Source organism: Orycteropus afer, unplaced genomic scaffold, assembly GCF_000298275.1.
Source record: "Orycteropus afer afer isolate SDZICR_OR568_19922 unplaced genomic scaffold, OryAfe1.0 scaffold00136, whole genome shotgun sequence".
NCBI lineage: Eukaryota > Metazoa > Chordata > Mammalia > Tubulidentata > Orycteropodidae > Orycteropus > Orycteropus afer.
This window is the reverse complement of record NW_006921723.1, coordinates 3,397,542-3,418,286: the sequence shown is the minus strand read 5'-3', so window position 1 is coordinate 3,418,286 and position 20,745 is coordinate 3,397,542. Positions and strand designations below refer to the sequence as shown.

Here is a 20,745-nt window from a genome sequence, read left to right as displayed (position 1 = left end):
AGACTGAGACAGACTAGGAAGAAGGAAGAGGCCGTCCACTTCTGAAAGAATTGGCCAGGGAAAACCTTATGAATAGCAAAGAAACACTGTTTGGTTATATGTCTAGCCATTGGATTCTCACCAAAGAATCAGCACCCCACTTCCCCAAGGTGGAAAGTGAGGCTTACAACCAAGCATCTGGAAGGCCCCTCAGAGAGCCCAGCGGAGTTAGGCTGGGATTTGTCATACCAAGCCCTCCTCACCCCAGGCCATCTCTTCGGGGTGTGTGATCCTCGTGGGGGCCCCCTACTCTGCAGAGTGAGCACCTTTTGTGTGCCAGAGCCAAGGTCCCTGGGATCGTCACCCAATGACAGTCAAACCTGCCTGTGGCCAAGCCCCTTTTCCGGGTCACCCAGCCCCCTTGCCCACACAGGGCAGAATATCCCAGAGGGAAGACTCCCCCTCCCTCCATCGTAAAGATGCCTAAAGGCCGGCCCAGGGAAGTTCCTTCACTGGCCCAAGGTCAGCCAGCAGGGGTGGGGACCTAGTTCTGCACTGTGGAGGGTCGTCCTTCCTCTTCCTGTGCCCTAGGCTACCTCTCCGTGGAGCTTGTGCACCTGCGTTGCCTTTAACGCCACCCCCACCCCCCACCCCCGCCTCCCTCCTCCCCTTGCAGGCAGACGCCGGGATTTCGCTGCACGCAGAGACCTGCCCAGTCTTTCCTGGGCATTCGGGGAGTGCAGTCCGGGCGTGTGGGGGCCTCGGCAGGGGCGTGCAGACAGGGCAGGATGGTGAGTGGAGGGCCAGGGGACAGATAAAGAGCGGGTCTCAGTCTCTCCCTCTCCAAATTCTGTCTGTGCCTCTGGATCTAAGTCCCTCCGAGTTTCTTTCCCTGTGTCTGCCTCGCTCCGTCCCTTTCTCTTTCCTTTTCCCTCCTTTCCCTACCCCTCTATCCCTTTCTGTGTCACTCTCCCTCTCAGTATCTTGTGTCTCTTCCTCTTCTCCTTGTCTCTCTCCCTCTCGACCTCTCTCCGTTATCTCTGCCTCTCCCTGTCTTCTGAACTGTTCTCGCCCTCTCCTCCCTTCCGCGTATCTCGCTCTTTTCGTCTCTGTCCCCTCCCCCGTCGCCGGCCCCGTTTGCTGCAGTCTCCTGGCGCACGGATAACCTTGCCGCGGCTCCAACTCCTCCCTTCGCAGCCCCGGGCCAGGACCAGAGAGAGAGGGGACGGGGCTCCAAGTGACTGGGGTGGGGGAACCCCGGGGCAAGACTGCGAGAGGGGGAGGCCCGGCCCCAGGCCTAGGTGTCAGGGTACTGGGAGACCTGAGGGTCTGCAGCTTTCTCCTCCAAGGAGTCCTCCAAGACCCCGACTGGGTTGGGAAGCTAAGCGGTAACGGGGTCCCCGCTCTGGGGAAGGACGGCCAGAGCGCCTAGTCCAGGCAAAGGCTGGGAGTTTCGACAGAGTCATAGTGGGCCGACCTGTGCATCCCTGTCTCCCAGGTGTGTGCCCGAGTGGCCCTTGGACCGGGCAAGCTCTGGGCTGCTGCCTGGGGGCTCCTGCTACTCGCAGGCGCCACGGAGGCGCAACGTGGCCGGAAGAAGGTCGTGCACGTGCTCGGTGAGTCAGGGCCGCGGGATGGGGTCTTGTCTCACAGGGGCTGTGACCTGGACCCCCCCAAAACTGTGGCCTAGAGTGAGCGCCCCGTGTGCTGTGGAGGTGGGGCGTCACTGCTGGTGACAGTTCCTCCTCCCTTCCCAGTTCTGCACCGCCGCCCCTCCCAGCCCCTTTATCCTTCAGGTCCCCTACGTGCCATCCCTAAGTCCCCTCTCCTGCCCCACCACCACCACCACCCCCGTCCCACTCCACTGATCACGGCTCTGGTCGCCTGCAGAGGGCGAGTCAGGCTCCGTGGTTGTGCAGACTGCACCGGGGCAGGTGGTCAGCCACCGAGGCGGCACCATCGTCCTGCCCTGCCGCTACCACTATGAGGCGACCACCCACGGCCACGACGACGTCCGCCTGAAGTGGACTAAAGTAGTGGACCCGCTAGCCTTCGTGGATGTCTTCGTGGCGCTGGGTCCCCAGCACCGAGCCTTTGGCAGCTACCGCGGGCGGGCCGAGCTGCAGGGCGACGGGCCTGGGGACGCCTCGCTGGTGCTCCGAAACGTGACGCTGCAGGACTATGGGCGCTATGAGTGCGAGGTTACCAATGAGCTGGAGGATGACACCGGCATGGTCAAGCTGGACTTGGAAGGTGACCAGTCTAAGGGGAGGGGCATGGAGGGGAACTGAAAAGCGACAAACCACAGCAGCTGGTTTGAAAGAATTTAGAGGCTTCATGGAGTAGGGCACTAATTCTTGACCAGGGTGACTTTGCTCCCTAGGGGACACCGGCAATGTCTGGAGATGTTTTCAGTTGTTATATGGTGTGTGGGGGGGTGTCTTTGCTACTTGCATCTAGTGAGCCAGGAATGCTGCCAAACATCCTACAATACACAGAACAGTCCCCCACAGCAAAGACTTATCTAATCCAACAGGTCAGTAGTATTAAGGGTGAGAAACCCTTTCAGGACAATGAGATCCAAAGAGTCACACCATGTCTGGATTCCTGGGCGGGCTTCCCCTTCTGGCAGATATCTCCTTATGCAACCAAAAACTAATGCCAGACCTCCTTGCTCCCAGCTTAGCACTTTCCTAAAAAGCTTCAACTAGAGTCCCAGAGTTCTCTCTCATTGGCCCATCTTGAATCACGTGCCCACATCTGAGCCAATCACTGTAGCTGAGAAATAGGATGCTTTGATTGGCTGACCGTGAAGCTGGTAGGTATGCCTTCTATCTGAAGAATTCCCTCCCATCACATTTGCCTTAAAAGATTCCAGGATAGAGTTTAACTTTATTACAGTAGTAAACCAGTAGCAGCAACCAGTAGCTGCAGCAACCCATTAAAACCCACTGCCATCAAGTAGATTCTGACTCATAGCCAATACTACAGAGCTGCCCCATAGGGTTTCCAAGGCTGTAAATCTTTACAGAAGCAGACTTCTTCATCTTTCTCCTATAGAGTGGCTGGTGAGTTTCAACAGCTGCCCTTTTGGTTAGCAACAGACTGCTTTAACCGCTGTGCCAGCCAGAGCTCCATGCAGCAACAGCAGCTCTCCTTTAATGGGTGTTTTTTGTGTACTAGGTGCATGATTAAAGAGTTCTCTGAATTTTCTCACTTAATATTTCCAAAAACTGAGAGAGAACTGTTACCTGTAGATGGAGAACTGGCTCTGAGAGGTTCGAGCTTTCACAGCCCACATGCCTGTGAGTGGCAGAACTGGGATTTGAACCCAGGTTTGTCAGGCTCCAGGTCTTCCTTGCCCTGGTCTGCTGAGAATACCCAGCTCACCACCAAATCCTGCCCCTCAAACACAGCCAGCCAGAATTTTGGTGAACTGAGTTGACTGTGAGTCTGATAAGGGTCACTGTTCCAGGGTCAAAAGATGGAAAGGTGAAAGGGAAATCAATGAGTATAGCCTCCAGTGATTCTGGGGATCAAATGAGTTTTCACCCAGGGTCAGCCTTACAGAGGCCCCCAGTCTGGAATAGTCAGCACTGGGCACAGATACTCCAACTCTGAGAGATCAATGCTGAACCTGAGGGAAGGACCCAGTGCTGGGGGAACACAGAGAAAAACATATAGAAGTGAATGGGGAAGGGTTGTGGGGTCTGGGTTTTGAAGGATGAGTAGGAGTTCAATAGATGAGCCAGGTAGAGAGAACATAAGCAAAGGTCTCTGATGGTGGAAAAGGGGTGAACATGATTAAGAGTGTTAAGGAGAAGGGTTACGAGAATCGCGGACTTAAAGCTAAGAAGAGCCAAGGAGCATGTGAGTTGGGTAAATGCACAGTCAGGTCTGAGACCACACCAGGAGAAGACTCATCCTGCTTCTTTGTGCCTCGGTCTTCTCCACTGAGGAGAGTACTGGAGGACTGGGAATGCTGGCTTACCCCTTTACGCCCCCTAGGCGTGGTCTTCCCTTACCACCCCCGTGGGGGCCGCTACAAACTGACCTTCGCTGAGGCGCAGCGCGCGTGCGCAGAACAGGACGGCATTCTGGCATCGGCTGAGCAGCTGCACGCAGCCTGGCGCGACGGCCTGGACTGGTGCAACGCGGGCTGGCTCCGCGACGGTTCCGTGCAGTACCCGGTTAGCCATCCTCGGGAGCCTTGCGGCGGGGCTACGAGCCCCGGGGCCGGCGACGGTACCTCTGGGGGAGTGCGCAACTACGGCTACCGCCATAACGCGGAGGAGCGCTACGACGCCTTCTGTTTCACGTCCAACCTCCCGGGTGCGTAGGTCCCGCCCCCGCAAGTAGGCCCCGCCTTGGCATGCCCAGGCCCCGCCCTCGGCGCACGCCCTCTCCCGCCCACAGCAGTCCTGACCAGTTAAGTTGATCCAGGCCGAGACCTGGCTGTGAAACGCTGCCAGGCACTAAAACTGCCCTGTCCAAGGCCGGGTCTCAGCCTGCAGATGTGTAGGTCCTGAACTCCGAAACTGTGGTTCTGGGCTGCAAAGGGGGTCCTGGACTCTGAAGCGGAGATCCAGGGATGCAAATATGCGTGGGGGTCCCTGAGTCCCCAGGCCGGGATCCCATGCTGCCAAGGAGGTCCTGGATCCTGCCCCGGGATACCCGTTGCGACCTTGACCGCCTCTCCATTCCCCTCAGGGCGTGTGTTCTTCCTGAAGCCCCTGCGGCCTGTGCCCTTCGCGGGGGCGGCGGGCGCGTGCGCGGCACGCGGTGCGACTGTGGCCAAGGTGGGACAGCTGTTCGCCGCATGGAAACTGCAGCTGCTGGATCGCTGCACGGCGGGCTGGCTGGCCGACGGGAGCGCGCGCTACCCTATCGTGAACCCGCGCGCGCGCTGCGGGGGCCGCCGGCCTGGCGTACGCAGCCTGGGCTTCCCTGACGCCACTCGCCGCCTCTTTGGAGTCTACTGCTACCGCGCACCAGGCGCGCCGGACCCCGCGCCTGGTGGCTGGGGCTGGGGCTGGGCGGGTGGCGGCGGTTGGGCGGGAGGAGCACGAGACCCCGCTGCCTGGACCCCACTGCGCGTCTAGGCCCCACAGGTGGGGCAGCTGGGGCGCTTGGAGGCTGGCCAAGTGCCCTGGGTCACCTGGAGGCTTGCCATGCCACCTGCAGTTCTTGGAGACTGACCAGGCCCCTTGCAGTCCCTGGTGACCGAACATGTTGCTGAGGTCTCATGGAGACTATGCCCTGCTGCGGTCCCCTGGAGACTGACCGCACCCCTTGAGGTCCATCAGATTACCCCTCTATGCTGACTTTTCTCCATGAGAGACGGACTGCACCCCCTAAGGACCTCTGGAGACCTACAGAAAAACCATGTGGTCTTCTGAAGTCTGGCCATGCCTCCCGAGGTCACTTAAAAACAAACCCGCCCTGCAGTCACCTGGATGCTAGACCCCCTGGGACCATCTGGGCACTGGTCACCTATCCCCTTTCAGTCACCTGAACACTGGACTTCCCCCATCCAGGTCACCTGGAGAGAAAATGAGAACCTCAGGGTTCCCAGCTGGCCATGTCCCTGGTGGTCACCTGAAGACTAAGGACCCCTGATGGTCTCTCACCAACAGTGACCTGGAGACTGGGTCCTTATCTTCTCCACAAGTTTCCAAAGGATTTGGGGTAACAAGTCATGTCCCCAGGTTACTCTGGAGAACAGCCCCACTCCCTCCAGTTTCTGGGATACCTCCTTGGCTGTCTTGGTAAAGATGGATTGACACATCCCCAGCTGGTTCTGTGACCACCAGCCAAGTCCCTCCCCTCAGGTGTCTCCCAGCAAGGTGAGCGAAACAGCCCCACCTAGAGGTTGGCATCCCCTTCCCCGGCTGTCACCAAAGAGACCATCCACACCTTTGGGCCCATGGACCCATAAGATTCATGTCACTGTTGCTATGGAGACCAGCTAACCTGCTTCCCACTGTCACCAAGGCGACCAGCACAGCCTGTACCTGTCACCTAGACACACACCCTTTCTTGCAGTGGTCACATCCATGGAGATGGCACTGCCCTCCCCCAGCTGTAGCCATGGATACTATGTTTTTTCCATATCACCTACCCCCACCTTGAGACCTAAAGCTCCATTTCCCCCAGCTGCCCCCAAGGTGACCCAGCATTCCAGTTCCTCCCCCTCACTATGGAAACAGGATGCCCTTCCTCCAGGCCCAACCCCAGCATCTCACCAGGTTCCAAGTTCTGCCCCAGGTAACTTGGATCCCACAGCCATTGCCATGGATACCAAAGCTGGTGTGTGAGGTAATAGAATACCTGTCCCCCTAGGCTTTCTGTCAACAACAGGGCCCTGGCCCCATCAAGATGTTACCATGGAGACTGTCAACTGTCTTCCCCATGACAGCCACCCACCTGCTCTCAGGAACTTCTCATGGGGGGCCAGGTGTCAGGGGTGCCTCCCACTGGGGCTGCAGACCGCCGCCCCTCATCCAGGTGTCCCCCGGGTGTGCCCCTGCCCTTCGCAGACAGCGCTGGACTTGGGCTACTGGCCACCCTCCTTCTGCACGCTAACTACCTGCCAGACAGCAGCTGTGCACGAGACACCCGCCACTCTCAGCTCCTTGCAACACCCGCCAAATGGGCATCACCATGGTACAGATGAAGAAAACAGGCAGACCTGGCCCCCAGAGCTGTGTGAGCAGGAGCCTCCCTTTCCTCCCACTGAGCCCCTCTCCTTCCTTGTGTGAACCCCCTTCTCCCTCTTAGATATGTGGGGTGGGGTGTGGGATGTCCTTGAACCTGAAATTTTCCCCCAGCTCCAGAGTCTAAGGGGGGTGATCTGTGGTAGGAGGCCAGGACCCAGCAGTACTCCTGATGCTGAGAGCCAGCTTTGGGGAGATGTCTGGAGAGACCATCCAACCATGGGGAAACCAGTTCTGAGGTCTCACCAGGAGTCAGCTGGGATCCTTTTGGAAGCCATTCTTACTGTCACACCCATGTCTGGGAAATCACCTAGGTTTTAGAACCAGGTAGACTTGGGTTCACTTTCTCCTCTTGCTCGCTCTGTGACCAAGTGACAAAGCCTCTGAGCTTGTTTCTTCTTCTGCACCGTGGCTCCAACCAGAGCTGTTCTGAGGTCCTGTGAGTGCAATGAATATAGCAGAGGCTCAATAAATCTTTGTTTCTTTTGATGAATGAGAAAACGGGGCTGCCGGTGGGTAATTACCTAATAAATGCACTTTGGTGGACAAAATGCCTCCCAGGAATGCTTGGTGATGATAGGGCTACTGAGCCTGTCTCTTCATTCCTGAATCCCCTTCACCTTCCTCATTTCTCTGTCCTCTCCCCTCCCCCATCCTGCCTTTATTCTCTACCTTGAGACCCCACCCCACCCCTGAGGTGAGCCCTTTCTCAGCCCTGCGGGGTATTGTGCCCTTCAACACCCAACGTTTTGGCATTTAAGGCATCAGGTAGTGGGAAAGGCATTGGTGGTTCAGCAGTAGAATTCTTACCTTCCATGCAGGAGACACAGGTTCGCCACCACCCATCAGTGGAAGCTTATCTGTTCCTGTGATGCTGAGCTGAACAGGCTTCAGCAGAGCTTCGAGACTAAGATGGACTAGAAAGAAAGACCTGGTGATTGACTTACAGTAAGGCTGTGAATTCTTCCTGGAGTTGAGAAAAAGTGTGGGCAGAGGAGCATTGGAAAGTTTCTGGGATATAAAATGAGAGAACAAGATCTAACAGCTCAATTTGGTTGTAGAAGTGAGATGATCATGTAACTCCTCCTCCTCCAATACTGCACAGGACAGAACTTCTAGAAACTTGGACCCGCCTCTGAAGTGGACAGGGCCCAGCCCCTGTGTTAGGCTGCCAGGGCTCCAGCTGGGCCTCTGCTTCCTCAAATAGGGAATGGTAAGGGATGGGTGATGGGTTGAATTGTGTCCCCCCCCAAAAAAAAGGTATGTTGAAGTCCTAACCCTAGTACTGGTGAATGGGACCTTGTTGGAAAATAGGGTCTTTGCAGATGGTATCAGTTAATAGGAGGTCATACTGGAGTAGGGTTGGTTCTAATCCACTATGAGTGGTATCCTTATAAAAACAGAAGAGACAGGGAGGAGATGACCATGTGACAACAGAAGCATGATTGCTGGAGCCACCAGAAGCTGGGAGAGAAGCATGGAACAGATGCTTGAAAGCCTCCAGGGGGAATCACATGGCTGACACCCCGATTTCAGGTCTCAGTATCCAAAACAGTGAGACAGTACATGTCTATCCTTATAAGCCACCCAGTTCCTTATTGTGACTTGTATGATCAAAGATATGCTCTTTATATATTACAGCAACTAATCCTTTACCTCTGATTTGAACAACTGTTACCAAGTTTGGCGATTACCTTTTGACCATGCTGATTTTTTTTTTTTGCCAGTGTTGCTTTTAGAATAGAGCCTGAACTCTTCACTGTGGCCCATGTGGCCTAAGTGGTCCATCACCTGCTTCTCTCACCTCCCCTCCCTCCCCTCTATGCTTCTGTCACTCAGCTCCAACCAGGATGGGCTCCTTGCTGTTTCTCAAAAGAGCCACCATGCTCCTTTCCACCTTTGCTCTTCTCTCTGCCAGAAACTCTTCCTTTCCTCCCCTCCTCCTTTAGATCCCACCCACCATCACCTACTTTAGACAGCCTTTCCTGACCACCCCTAGGGCCACAAGCATCCTGTTCACCACTATAGCCTCAGCACCCAGCATGATTCATGGCTCACAGTAGCTGCTCATTAAATCCTCGCTGAATGAATGAATGGAGGTGTCTGGAGATGACAGGCAGGTTGAACTGTTAAAAAATTTTATTAAAATGTTTAAGAAGTACATTAATATCCACAGTGTCAGATACCACAGACCCACGGAACACTGCAGCTCACAGCAAAACCAGCAGAACCCAAGGCTATGCACGCACACACACACTCACACGCATGCCACACACGTGGCACACGCAAACACACACACCCCAAAGTGAAAGATCAAAAGATGAACCACCCACTTTAAAAAAGACCAGAGCACCCTCCTATCATGGAGTGGGGTGGAGGCAGAGCAAGGAGTGCAGGGGGACAAAGACAGGGAGCATAAACCCAGCCCCCACCCCAAAAATTGCATCCCGAGCCCTCCCCAACAAAGGAAAATTCTTTTGTGACATGTATGATCAAAGATGTGCTGTTACTGCTATTGTTATTATTACATATTTTTAAAAAACCAAGAAGCATTATCAAAGTAAGACAACAAAACCTAAATCCCTGGCATTTCTCAACAATAACCATATGGTGGATAACATCTATAGCAGGGAAGACTGAACACCTTGGTCAATATGGGGGTTCAGGCTGCGCTTCTCAATCATTTCCTCAGTCTGCCAGTGGGTGTGAGATAATGTTCCAATCCCTTCCCTGATGTAGAGAGTGGTGTTTGGAGTCTGACAGAGGTCTCAGATTCCTCATGTGTAAAATGGAAAAATGATGGTCCCTAAGTCACTTGTCTGTTAAGATGACTGAAGGAGATAATGTGTTAAGTCTTTAGCAGGCACCAACTCATAATTGTTAACTAGGATTATTATTTCTCAGGAAGGATACAGGCTTAGTCAACACAGTTACTTCTTTACTGAGCCCTTAGTGGATCATGCATTGGCTTATTTTTCTTTCCTGCAAAAGGCCATTCTCCACTGTGGTTTCCAACACTAATGTAGATTTTACCTGGACTGAAAGTAGATAAAGGGCATGAAGGAAAAGCCTAAAACACATTAGGGAGCTGGATCCTGGCCTAAGGCTGGGGGAGGCCTTTGACTAGTTGCAGATTTGGGAAGGAAGGCAAGAGAAGTTCTTTCCTACTTAAAAAATAAAAATTTTGAGAGAAAAACATGTTTCAGTTGAACACTGCACATCTCTCTACAATATGACCACAGACAGGTGTTTCTACTTCAAGTTTTAAGTGTTTCTAGTCAGCCAGTTAAGGGCTGGTGATAAGGATGAGATGGAGGTGGGTGCTGGGCCCAGGACAGGGCGCCACTGCTGTCTGCTTGAGAGATGAGTATGGGGACTGGGCTAGAAGGCTTGGCACCTCCTTGGTCCAGGAAAGAGGTTCTTTGTCTCCCTGAGAGATCGAGGGGGAAGAAATCAGGGCACCTCAAGCCCCAAACATCCTCTCATCTGTGTGTTTGATTCACACATATGCAGAACCACCACATCTCGGCACTGGACTAGACCTGGGAGGGTGAGCAATATACTTTCCCTCCATTGCCTATATATTGCTCTGATTTTCTGACCCCTAATTCTGAGGGCACGGAAGGAGGTTGTCCTAAAAACATTCCTAAAATTCCGTACATGGGACTGCCACACTATGTTTATCCACCAAGACAAAAACCTGAACTTCAGCCGAAGTCCAGGGTGAAGGAAGAGGAGTTGGCAAGTTCGAGCAGTGTGCTTCTGTTTAGTCTTCTATTCCCAAAGCCAGTGACCTTAAATAAAGGCTGCAGCCTGGGATTGAGGACATCCAGTAGTTTACTGAGCCTGAATCCCTGGTGTGAAAAGCGATTCCTTCATATGGTTTCAAACATACTCTCCTGCACCCTCATCAAAGCCTATTTCAATAATGGGCAATCGGCCTTGCAAACAAAAGACTAAACTGGAACAAAGAATGTCATTTGCTGATTGTGCTTCCCTCTGATGGGAAACTTTCCCAGAGTTCAGACTGATGAGAACTGACTTTCAGACACAAAGCTACACCTGCCAAGAGGACCTTGTGTACATAAGGAGGAGAGAAGAACTTTGTACAAAGGATTATGTGGGGGTGGGAGGATATGGTTTGGGGCTCAGGGACTTCAGGACCCTCTTGTTTCTCTCTGGGCTCTCTCTCCCCAGGTGATGACTCCAGAGGAGGCGTGGGAGGGTGGTTGTGCTTTCTTTTGCCTGCTTTCTCAGCAGAAATTCCCTTCCTCCTTCTCCCAGTCCTCCACGGGGTGTTTCTTGTGTTTTCTGCGCTCCTTGCGCTGTTTGTGGTGGTGATGTTGGTGGTGGTGTTGGTGGTGGTGGTGGTGTCTCCGCATCCGATGGTACCGTCTGGCTGTAGGGAAGTGAGGGAGGACAGGGACAAGACAAAATGTGGTAGGAAGGGGTGGCCTGATGCAGAGGGCCCCCTCTGGGAAGAGGAAGTGGCAGAAACTCCAGAAAGGCTGGTAAATTCTCACTTATCTGCAAGGCTATATTACCAGATCGATGTGTACTAATAAGATGTTTTAATCAGAGACTGCAGACAACTGGGGTTTCAGTGGTAGAATTCTTACCTTCCAGACAGGAGACTTGGGATCAGCTCCCAGCCAATGTACCTCATGTGTAGCCCCACCTATCTGTTAGTGGGGGCTTGTGGGTGGTTACGATGAAGAAGGAATTATAGTAGACTAAGATGGACCAGGCAGAAAAGTCTGGAAATCAACTTCTGAAAATCAGCCCGTGAAGCTCTACGGGTCACGACGCTCAGATCCACAGCCGATCATGGGGACAGTGCACTAGCAGGTAGCATTTCGTTCCATTGTGCATGGGGTCACCTTGAGTCAGGGCCTCTCAATGGTGGCTGATAACAACTAGCTAAAACACAGTGGCTGCAATGATGGCTCAGGGGCAGTGTTTCGTTCTGTTGTATATATAGGGTCACTATGAGTCAGAGCCGACTCAACGGCACCTAACAACAGCACCACAAACTTGTGATGGGAGTGTGGGGAGCCACTTACGTTTGGTACAGATGATCTGGGGCCTATCCCACTTGCCGTTGCTCCGGCACCGGATGGTGGCCACATGGTGCTGGGCAAAACCTTCATCGCATTGGTAGCGGACAGTAGCATGAACGTTGTACTTGGCCTTGTGGGCACCAATGAGTGAGGCATTCTCTACTGCTGGAGGGGGCCCACACAGCACTGGGGACAGAGGGGTGTCCAGTTAGGGCTGTGGCCATGTATGGGACTAAGATGGTTTCTTGTCCCAGTGGTAATGACACACTCAGCAGATGCCCCTTCTGCCCCACCCTGACCTCAGAGGGCTAGAAGTGACTGTATCTGGCTCTGTCTCCACCCAAACCAGGAGTTCCTTAGAGACAAGAACTTAGTGAGACCCCATGTGTGTATTCCACAGGGTTTTCAGTGGCTAGTTTTATTTAGAATTAGATCACCAGGCCTTTCCTCCTGGGCACCTCTGGGTGGACTCGAACCTTCAGCCTTTTGGTTACCAACTGAGCCCATTCACCAAAAGAAAGAAAAGGAATGAAAATTGCAAAGAAATGGAAGCAAGACCAAACAAAAGTATAAGAGAGAGATGAACATGAGAATGTGCTCAAATGATTGCCTTAATATGTAAAGAATTCTTACAAATCAATAACACCAACAACACGATAGAAAATTAGGCAAAGGAGATAACCTTGCAGGTTATAGGAAAATAAATAAGCACCAATGACATATCAACATATGATCAGTGCCAAAGTCTCACTCATCATTAAAGATATGCAAATTAAAATAACAATGAGATACTATTTCTTGCCAATTAGATGAGCAAAGATTTAAAAGTTTGAGAATTCACAAAGTTAGTGAGGGCAGGAGGGAATGGCACACCTGCTGGAGAGTGAGAATTGGAGATCTTACCAACTCCACTGGGCTGACTGTTACATTTATAAACTTACATAAAAGGCTGAAGCAGTGAGCTTGAATGCAGAACAAAAGGGCGTGAGCGGACAGGGACAGTGGATGTACCTGTGCCCTTCTTACAGACGTAAGGGAGGTTATAGTTGCAGGGAACATCATTCCAGCGTCCGCTCTCGTGTGCCACCATCACCACACAGTCCTCCCCACCCGCGAAGAAATTGTCTGGCTGGTTCTCTCTCCAGTTCTCATATTGCTGCAGGAATGGGGTTATAGGGGAAAGGGTGCTCAGGGGTTCTGGTTCTGGCCCTGTTGCTGTGGGAGTCACCTGGCAAGACCACTGAAACTCTCAGGGACTCAGTATTCCCATCTCTAAAACAGGCACTGTTTTGACTGCCACCACAGGCCAAGACACTATTGTCTGAGCCACCATGGTCCCAGCACTGTGGTGAGGAGCCCCCTCCTCTGGCTGAGAGACTGCAGTGTCCTCCTCCCTGGTTCTCTTGCTTCCTCATTTTCCCCCCAAATCATGACAGCCTGTTTTCTACATAGGTTACTGTCAAAGAGTTAAGCACCTTTTATGTGCCTGGCCCTGTGAACAAAATGTGGCCTAGCCCTGGAAGTCGAGGAAGGTTTCCCTGAGGAAGGTGACAGGTGAGCTGAGGATTCAAGGACAGGAAGGATCAAGGCAGGGAACAGAGTTCCAAGCAGAGGGAACAGCATGTGCAAAGGCTCAGAGGCAGGACTGAGCCTTTCTGAGGAACCAAGTGGAGGCTTATGGGACCTGTTTAAGGAACTGAGTGGAGGCTGTGGAGCTCAACTCAAGTCAGGGTGTGGCCAGAGAGTGAGCAGACTCTTGGTCATGTGGCCAAGGAAAGGAGGTGCATTTTTATGTGAGGAAATGGGGAACCAGGGAGGACTTGAGGCAGGGGAGGATCTTGCTGGCATGCAGGAGGCAAGAGGCCAGTGAGTAGCCACTGCTAGGGTCCAAGTGAGCAGTCATGGTGGCCACGCAGGCAGTGAGGTGTAGAGGAATGGGTATGCGTGAGAGAACACAGCTAAGAAGTAAGTCCTACGTTTGTAGCCTCAGTAACTGGCTGAGAAACTCAGGGCTAAAGCATGATTTGGGCATCACTGAGCCCTTTTAGCAGCTCCACAATCTCAGAACCACCAGGACCTGTGACATCTACCTGTGGTTGCTTTGCACAGGAGGGTAAACTAAGCCCTGATGGCAGAGCCCAGGCAGCTCAGGCCAGATTCCTCCATTCCAGATGGGGTCCTTGTCAGCTGCCTGAGGGTAGGGACCCTGCTCTAGCTCCAGCCACTCTCCAGCTACTCACCAGCCCCGAGTTGTCTGTCCACTGGAAGTCTCTCTCTACGATCCTATCATTCAGGCCAATCCATGTGTTTTCATGTCCGAAGCCTGTGGATGGGAGGGCGTGAGGACTGGAGACTCTAGCCCCGCCCAGCCTCCAGTTTGGGCTGGAGGTGGGGGGAGCGGCAAGGAGGAAGGTGGCAGGTCCATCCCCTAGTCTCAGGTGTGTGCTGGAGGCCCGATGAGGGGCCATGAGGATTTCGGATCCCAAGATATTCCCCCAACTTTTGAGGTGGTCTGCAGGTGGTAGTGGGGGGCATCTTGAGCTCCTCCTCCAGTCTTAAACAAGGGCTGGAAGTGAGGTGGGGAAAATGAGGATTGGGGACCTTGAGCCCTTCCCCTAACATTCAAGGTAGGCTGGAAGAGGAGAGGTGTATGAGAACCCTGAGACCCTCCCCCAGCCTTGGGGGTGGGCTGGATGCTACATCCTCACATCCATCCCCCAACCCCAGTCAGGCGAGGAATCTGCCTGCCCTCTTACCTGGGGGTTGGGGGTATCACAGAAAGGGTTGGAATTAGGCCCCAGCCTTGCCACGATTTATAGCTTCAATAAACGGGCCAAGGACGGAATACTCAAGGCATGTCCTCTCTTTGAAGATATGAGTGGTAAGGGGACCAGAGACCCCCGGGTCAGCTCCGGGTCAGGAGCAGGGGTGGAGGTGAGTGAGTGAGCAGTACATCTGATTCTACTGAGGAAAAGGAAATGAGTAAACTGGGGAGTGAACCCATGAGAGGATTAACAAGGACGGGATCGGGGAACACGAATGAAACCAGGGACAAGCCCCAGCTGAAGGGTTCACGAATAAATCAATAAATGCTGGATTTCATTACTGCCAGGCTCTGCCCTCCCCCTAGGTCTCTGCAGAGTGTGTTCTGCATCCCATCGCACTCGCCACAGGTGCTCCTCCATCTCCCTCTCTATCCCCTGGCCCTGTTTGATTTGTTAGCAGGGCACCTAGGATGGGTTGAAACTATACTACAGATTTACGTAACTAAATAGTTACTCATTTGTCTTTATCCCCTACCAGAAGTCACTTCTTGAGGACAGAGTGGATGTCTCCAGTGCCTGGAACAGTGACTGGCACATAGCAGGCATTCAGTAATTATGTGGTGAGTGAAGGAAACAAGTAAATATGTGAATTAATAAGAAAATAGAAGGTGAATTAATAAGTGGATGGGACTTGCACTACAGCACACAGCTTAGAAAGGTAATGTCCTCAGGCCTCTGTGGGGGGACCCTGGCAGAGGGCCTGTGGGTTCTACCCTTGCCTACCCTATGGGCTGTTGACCCTCCCCGCCAAAGTCCCTACTGTTAATGAAGGCGTGTTCCTCAGGCGAGTGGATGCTGGTCAGGTGGCCGGCTCGGCGGCGGCAGTCCCTCTCGGCATCCTCCCATGCCCGCCGATGGGCAAAATAGCGGTAGCAGTGGCCCTGAAACTTGTGCCAGCCACGGTCACAGCCCTCTGTGTCTGGGGGTGGTACAAAAACATGAGAGGGGCTGGCTATAGAGCACAGCATTCCCACCAGACCTCTTTGGGGCTAGGTGGCCCCTCTCCTCTGCCCCACTGCCCATCTCTGAGCCCCCTGCAGTCTTTCACCACCCCCGCCCATATTAACATCTTTTCTTTGTTGCTGGAAGAGATTTATCATTACACCCATCATCTCTAGTCCCAATGCTAACAGCTCCTTCCCTGATCTCTGGGGCCACAATGGCCACCCCCTCTGTAGACCTGGTAGATGCACTTTGCCTGAGGCCACAGGAAATGGTCTCAGGAAGGCCTTAAAATTCACTCCTGGCAAAGGGCTTCAAGAGACATTTCTCTAAAGAAGATACACAGGTCAACAGGTTCATGAAAGATGCTCAGCATCATCACTCATCCAAAACAAAACAAAGAACCCTGCCATCAAGTCAACACTGATTCATAGCGACCCTAGAGGACAGAGCAGAACTGCCCGAGGGGGTTTCCAAGGCTGCAAATCTTCATGGAAGCAGACTGCTTGATCTTTCTGCTATGGAGTGGCTGGTGGTTTTGACCTTTTGGTGAGCAACGAATGACTTAACCACTGCACCACCAGAGCTCCATCAGTCATCAGGTAAATGCAAGTCAAAACCATGATGAGGTATCACTTCATACCCACCAGGATGGCAATAATAATAATACTGTTGTTAGTTGCCACGGAGTCAGCTCTGACTCATAGTGACCTTACGTATAACGGAACCAAACATTGGCTAGTCCTGAGCCACCTTCATGTCACTGGAATGTGTGAGTCCATTGTTGTGGCTGTTGTGTTAATCCATCTCATTGAGGGTTTTCCACAATAAGATATATAACAAAAATAATAAAGGAAAATAACAAGTGTTGTTTCTCTTCTTGGAGAAACAGGAACTTTCATCCATTGCTGGTGGGGATGTAAAATAGGGCAGCCACTGTGAAAAAGTTTGGCGGTTCCTCAAACCATTAAATATAGTTACCACATGACCCAGCAATTCCATTCCTGGGTATATACCCAGAAGTATCAAAAACAGGGACTCAAACAGATATTTTCACATGAATGTTCATTGCAGCATGATTCACAATAGCTGATGAACAGAAAGAAACCAAACATTCATCAGTGGATGAATGGATACATGTAATGTGGTCCATCCACACAATGGAATATTATTCAACCATGAAAAGGAACAAAGCACTGATACCTGCTATAACATGAACCTTGAAAACATTACACTGACTCCAAGATCCCAGACACAAAGGCCACCTATTATCTGACTCTGTTTCATTGAAAGGTCCCAAATAGGGAAATCCATAGAGAAGCAAGTTATGGTTGCCAGAGGCTGGGGAGGAGGAATACGGAATGAGTACTAACGGGTAGAAGGTCTCTAGAAAATGTCTGGAACTAGATGGAAGTGGTGGGTACACAACACTGTGAATATGCTAAATGCTGATGAAGCGTGCACTTTAAAATGGTTAATTGTACGTTATATGAATTTTTCCTAAAAATAATTCCTTCCTGTCAGATCCACAGCCCAAGGCTGAAACCAGGAACTTGTGAAGGAAGACTGTGCTGGGCCCCCACCCCACTCCTATGCCATTCCAATGTCATGCTAGAGACTCACCTTTCTCACACAGGCTGCCCCCGTAGCTGGGGAGACAAAGGCAGACAAAGCCGTTGACCTCATCAATGCACGTGCCTCCATTCTCACAGGGGCTGCAGATGCAGTCATCAATGTCTGGAGGCAGGAAGGACCGGGTCAGGGGTCAGTATCCCCCTGGCTCCAAGCCCCACAGGGAACCAAGTGGAAGACAGGGTCATGACCTTGCCGTCCATCCTGGGCATCAGGCACTGGTCTGCCCAGATGGCCCAATGGCTCTGCGCACCAAGGAGGCAGAGCCTCACAAAATTAACATGAATTAGCATTAATGAGAGCAGATGCCACTGGGCTAGATGAGGGCCAGAATGTTAGCACTGCAGAATGTTCCACATGACTCCAAAAGAATGAAGGTTATACTCTTGTACACAGACCCATAGAATGCCAAAGCTGGAGGGCCTTTTAGAATGTTTTGTACCCAGGATACTGGGTTCCAGAGCATTTGCAGGGACTTGCACAGTGTCACAAAGCTGTTTTTAGGTATAGCTAATCAGTTGAACTTCTTTTCTACTGATTCCTGTATAGATGGTGCTTGAGGCACTTAAGACACTAGGCAAGTTGCAGCCCTTCCCTGACATTCAATTTCTTTCTTTGCAAAGTGGTGATAATAATAGTAACCCCTTCAAGGTTCATTGTAAGTAGTAAGTCAATGCATAGAGCTCAATAAATTATATTGATTATATTTATTATTGGAATTCTTTAATTAGTAGCATGGTTGTGAAGGGAGAGCCAATGAGATGATGCATAGAGCTTAAGATATTATGCCATTTATATTTATTGTTATAATTCTATTATTAGTGGTATTTCCTGTGATGGGCTTTGAGGTTAGCATTGAAGAGTTCTGGGTGATAGTACCTATACCCCCCTCCCCACCCTAGGGTAGGGTACCCTAGGGCTCTTAGCTGGGAGGGGCTTGGATCACATCATCCCCTTTCTCTTCCCCTCCTTGCCCCTGACTGGTAGCAACAGGAGGCACCATACCAGAGTCACTGCCCCCAGGATGAGAGAGCTCAGCTGTGGCAGATGGTTTGGTTCCGGTACTAAATGGGACTGATTTAGCTGGATCCAAGAAGTAGGAGAAGGGAGAAGGGAATCCGAAGCCAGAGTTTTGTGATCCCAAGTCCTGGAGGGCAGTGGTTGTTGAGAATTACAGCCCAGGGCTCTGGAGTCGAACAAATCCAGGATCAAGTCCTAGGCCCGAGGCACTCACCAATCTCGCAGTTCTCCCCAGCGAAGCCTTGATCACAGCTACAGCCATACATGGTGCCGTTGGCCATACAGGTTCCTCCGTGCAGGCATGGGTTGTTCTCGCAGGGGTCAGAGGGGTCTGTGGAATAGATGGGCAGTGGGAAGGGGTCAGACCACCTCATTTGCCTTCTCAGAATCCAGGCCCCCAAAGCCCTGCTCATCAAACTCTTTTCTGTGGGGGTCCTCTCTACAACATTTCTAGTAAGGTAGTCACCAACTTTCCTTGTATGCCTCCTGTGACGGGGAGTTCATTCCTTCCAGGAACTGCCCCAAAGTATCTGTAGGCTTCCCTGCCTTGGACTGAACTGATCAGGGCTTCCTGAAGCTTCTCTTAGGAAGTCTTCTCCTGAAACATGAGTTTATGTCCTTCCCTGACTTGTGTCCTTCTAGACATGCCTAGCTGGTCACTAAACTTCTTGTGGTGTGGTGTGGTATGGTGCACAGAAACAAACACAAGGTTCTAGGTGATGTATGAACAACACCAGGGAGATTGGGAACCATCACCTCCTTCATTATAGTGGTTCAACCTATAGTGCAACCTTAGTGGTTATAGTATCAGAGATGGAAGATTATAGTGGTTAAAAGCATGGGCTGCGGAGTCAGAGAGGCCTGGTTCAAGTCCTAGCTCTGCCACTCATGCCACTCACGACAAGTAACTCAACTTCTCTAAATTTCAGTTGCCTTATGTGAAAAACAGGAATTAAATAGTTCATCCCTTGCTCTGCTCTGCTGTGTCCAGATCTGTCCCTATCAGCCTATGGCCTCTTGGGGGCCTCATTGTCACTAAGCATGGGACTGGGCACCCAGAAGGCATCAAAGAATGCGGGTCCCTATCCCTCATCACCCCTAGCTGGGTTTACCTGGAGTCAGGTGGGTCTTCTTCCTCACCTCAGGGGCCCAGATGCCCAGGTGGATGGTGTCCACCCCTAAAGAAGTCCCTCCCCTAGAACCTGGGAGAGTTGGCAAGAGCCCCCACTGTTGCCCAGCCCTTCCACTGCACAGACACTAAAACTAAGGCCCAGAGGCAGAGCCTGGCTCAAAGGCATACATAGAACAGGGCAAGGACCAAAACTGGCCCCAGGTCTCCAGTAATCTTGTTTAAGGCTATCTCTCCACCCCCTGTAACCTAGAATTTGTGTCTGCTTTGCCCTGGGTCTCATAAGAAATTGAGTAATAACAGTCACCTCCTCTCTGGTCTCCCGGATCCCACATTCACCCCCCACAGTCTGTTCTCCCTACAGCAGCCAGGGGGAGCTTGTGAACTCCGTTCAGGTCATGTCCCTCCTCTGCCTAGAGCTCTCTATGGCTCCCCATAGCCCACTGAATAAAAGACAAGTTCCTCACTACAGTCCACAAGATCTTATATAACCCTATACCTTTCTCCAGCACTTGTCTGTCAGTTTGTCACACTGTGGTGGCTTGCATATTGCTGTGATGCTGGAAGCTATGCCACTTGATATTTCAAATACCAGCAGGGTCACCCAAGGTGAACAGGTCTTAGGAGAGCTTCCAGACTAAGACAGACTATGAAGAAGGAAGGAGTGCCACTTCTGAAAAAGTCAGCCACTGAAAACTATGGATAGCAGGGAAACACTGTCTGATACAGTGCCAGAAGATAAGCCCCTCAGGTTGGAAGGCACTCAAAACACAACTAGGGAAAAGCTGCCTCCTCAAAGTAGAGGTGACTTTAATGCTGTGGATGAAGTAATGCTTTTTGGATCTTTAGTTGCTGATGTGGCACGACTCAACATGAGAAAAAACAGCTGCAAACATCCATTAATAAATAGAATGTGTAATGTACAAAGTATGAATCTAGGAAAATTGGAAGTTGTCAAAAATGAAATGGAATGAGTAAATATCGATATCATAGGCATTAGTGAACTGAAATGTACTGGTATTGGCTATTTTGAATCAGACAATCATATATAGTCCATTATGCCAGGAATGAAAAATTGAGAAGGAATGGCATCACATTCATCATCAAAAAGAACATTTCAAGATCTATCCTGAGGTAAATCCTGTCAGTGATAGGATAACATCCATACACCTACAAGGAAAACCAGTTAATACTATTATTATTCAAATTTAAGTACCAATCACTAAAGCCAAAGATGAAGAAATTGGAAGATTTTTGCCAACTTCTGCAGTCTGAAATTGACCAAACATGCAACTGAGATGTATTGATAATCACTGGTGACTGGAATGCAAAAGTAGGAAACACTGGTAGTTGGAAAATAGGGCCTTGGTCACAGAAATGATGCTAGAGATCACATGATAGAATTTTGCAAGACCCATGAGTTACTCATTGCAAATACCTTT

The 20,745-nt window shown here is 51.4% G+C and overlaps 2 protein-coding genes across 2 annotated transcripts in view; one reads left to right on the top strand and one right to left on the bottom strand.

Annotated features, from left to right (window-relative positions):
• Window positions 1-5,081, top strand: part of HAPLN4 (hyaluronan and proteoglycan link protein 4) — an 8,258-nt gene extending 3,177 nt beyond the window's left edge. Inside the window, exons 2-6 of the mRNA XM_007945489.1 lie at window positions 656-770; window positions 1,478-1,595; window positions 1,870-2,232; window positions 3,988-4,311; window positions 4,690-5,081. Of these exons, the coding sequence (XP_007943680.1) occupies window positions 656-770; window positions 1,478-1,595; window positions 1,870-2,232; window positions 3,988-4,311; window positions 4,690-5,081 (1,312 nt within the window). The remainder of the gene's footprint in view (window positions 1-655; window positions 771-1,477; window positions 1,596-1,869; window positions 2,233-3,987; window positions 4,312-4,689) is intronic.
• A 5,867-nt stretch (window positions 5,082-10,948) lies between these two features.
• The window catches only part of NCAN (neurocan), a 28,027-nt gene continuing 18,230 nt past the window's right edge, over window positions 10,949-20,745 (bottom strand). The window contains exons 11-17 of the mRNA XM_007945488.1: window positions 18,389-18,505; window positions 17,146-17,259; window positions 15,341-15,499; window positions 13,996-14,078; window positions 12,767-12,911; window positions 11,759-11,941; window positions 10,949-11,094 (exon numbers count right to left, since the gene is read on the bottom strand). Of these exons, the coding sequence (XP_007943679.1) occupies window positions 10,949-11,094; window positions 11,759-11,941; window positions 12,767-12,911; window positions 13,996-14,078; window positions 15,341-15,499; window positions 17,146-17,259; window positions 18,389-18,505 (947 nt within the window). The remainder of the gene's footprint in view (window positions 11,095-11,758; window positions 11,942-12,766; window positions 12,912-13,995; window positions 14,079-15,340; window positions 15,500-17,145; window positions 17,260-18,388; window positions 18,506-20,745) is intronic.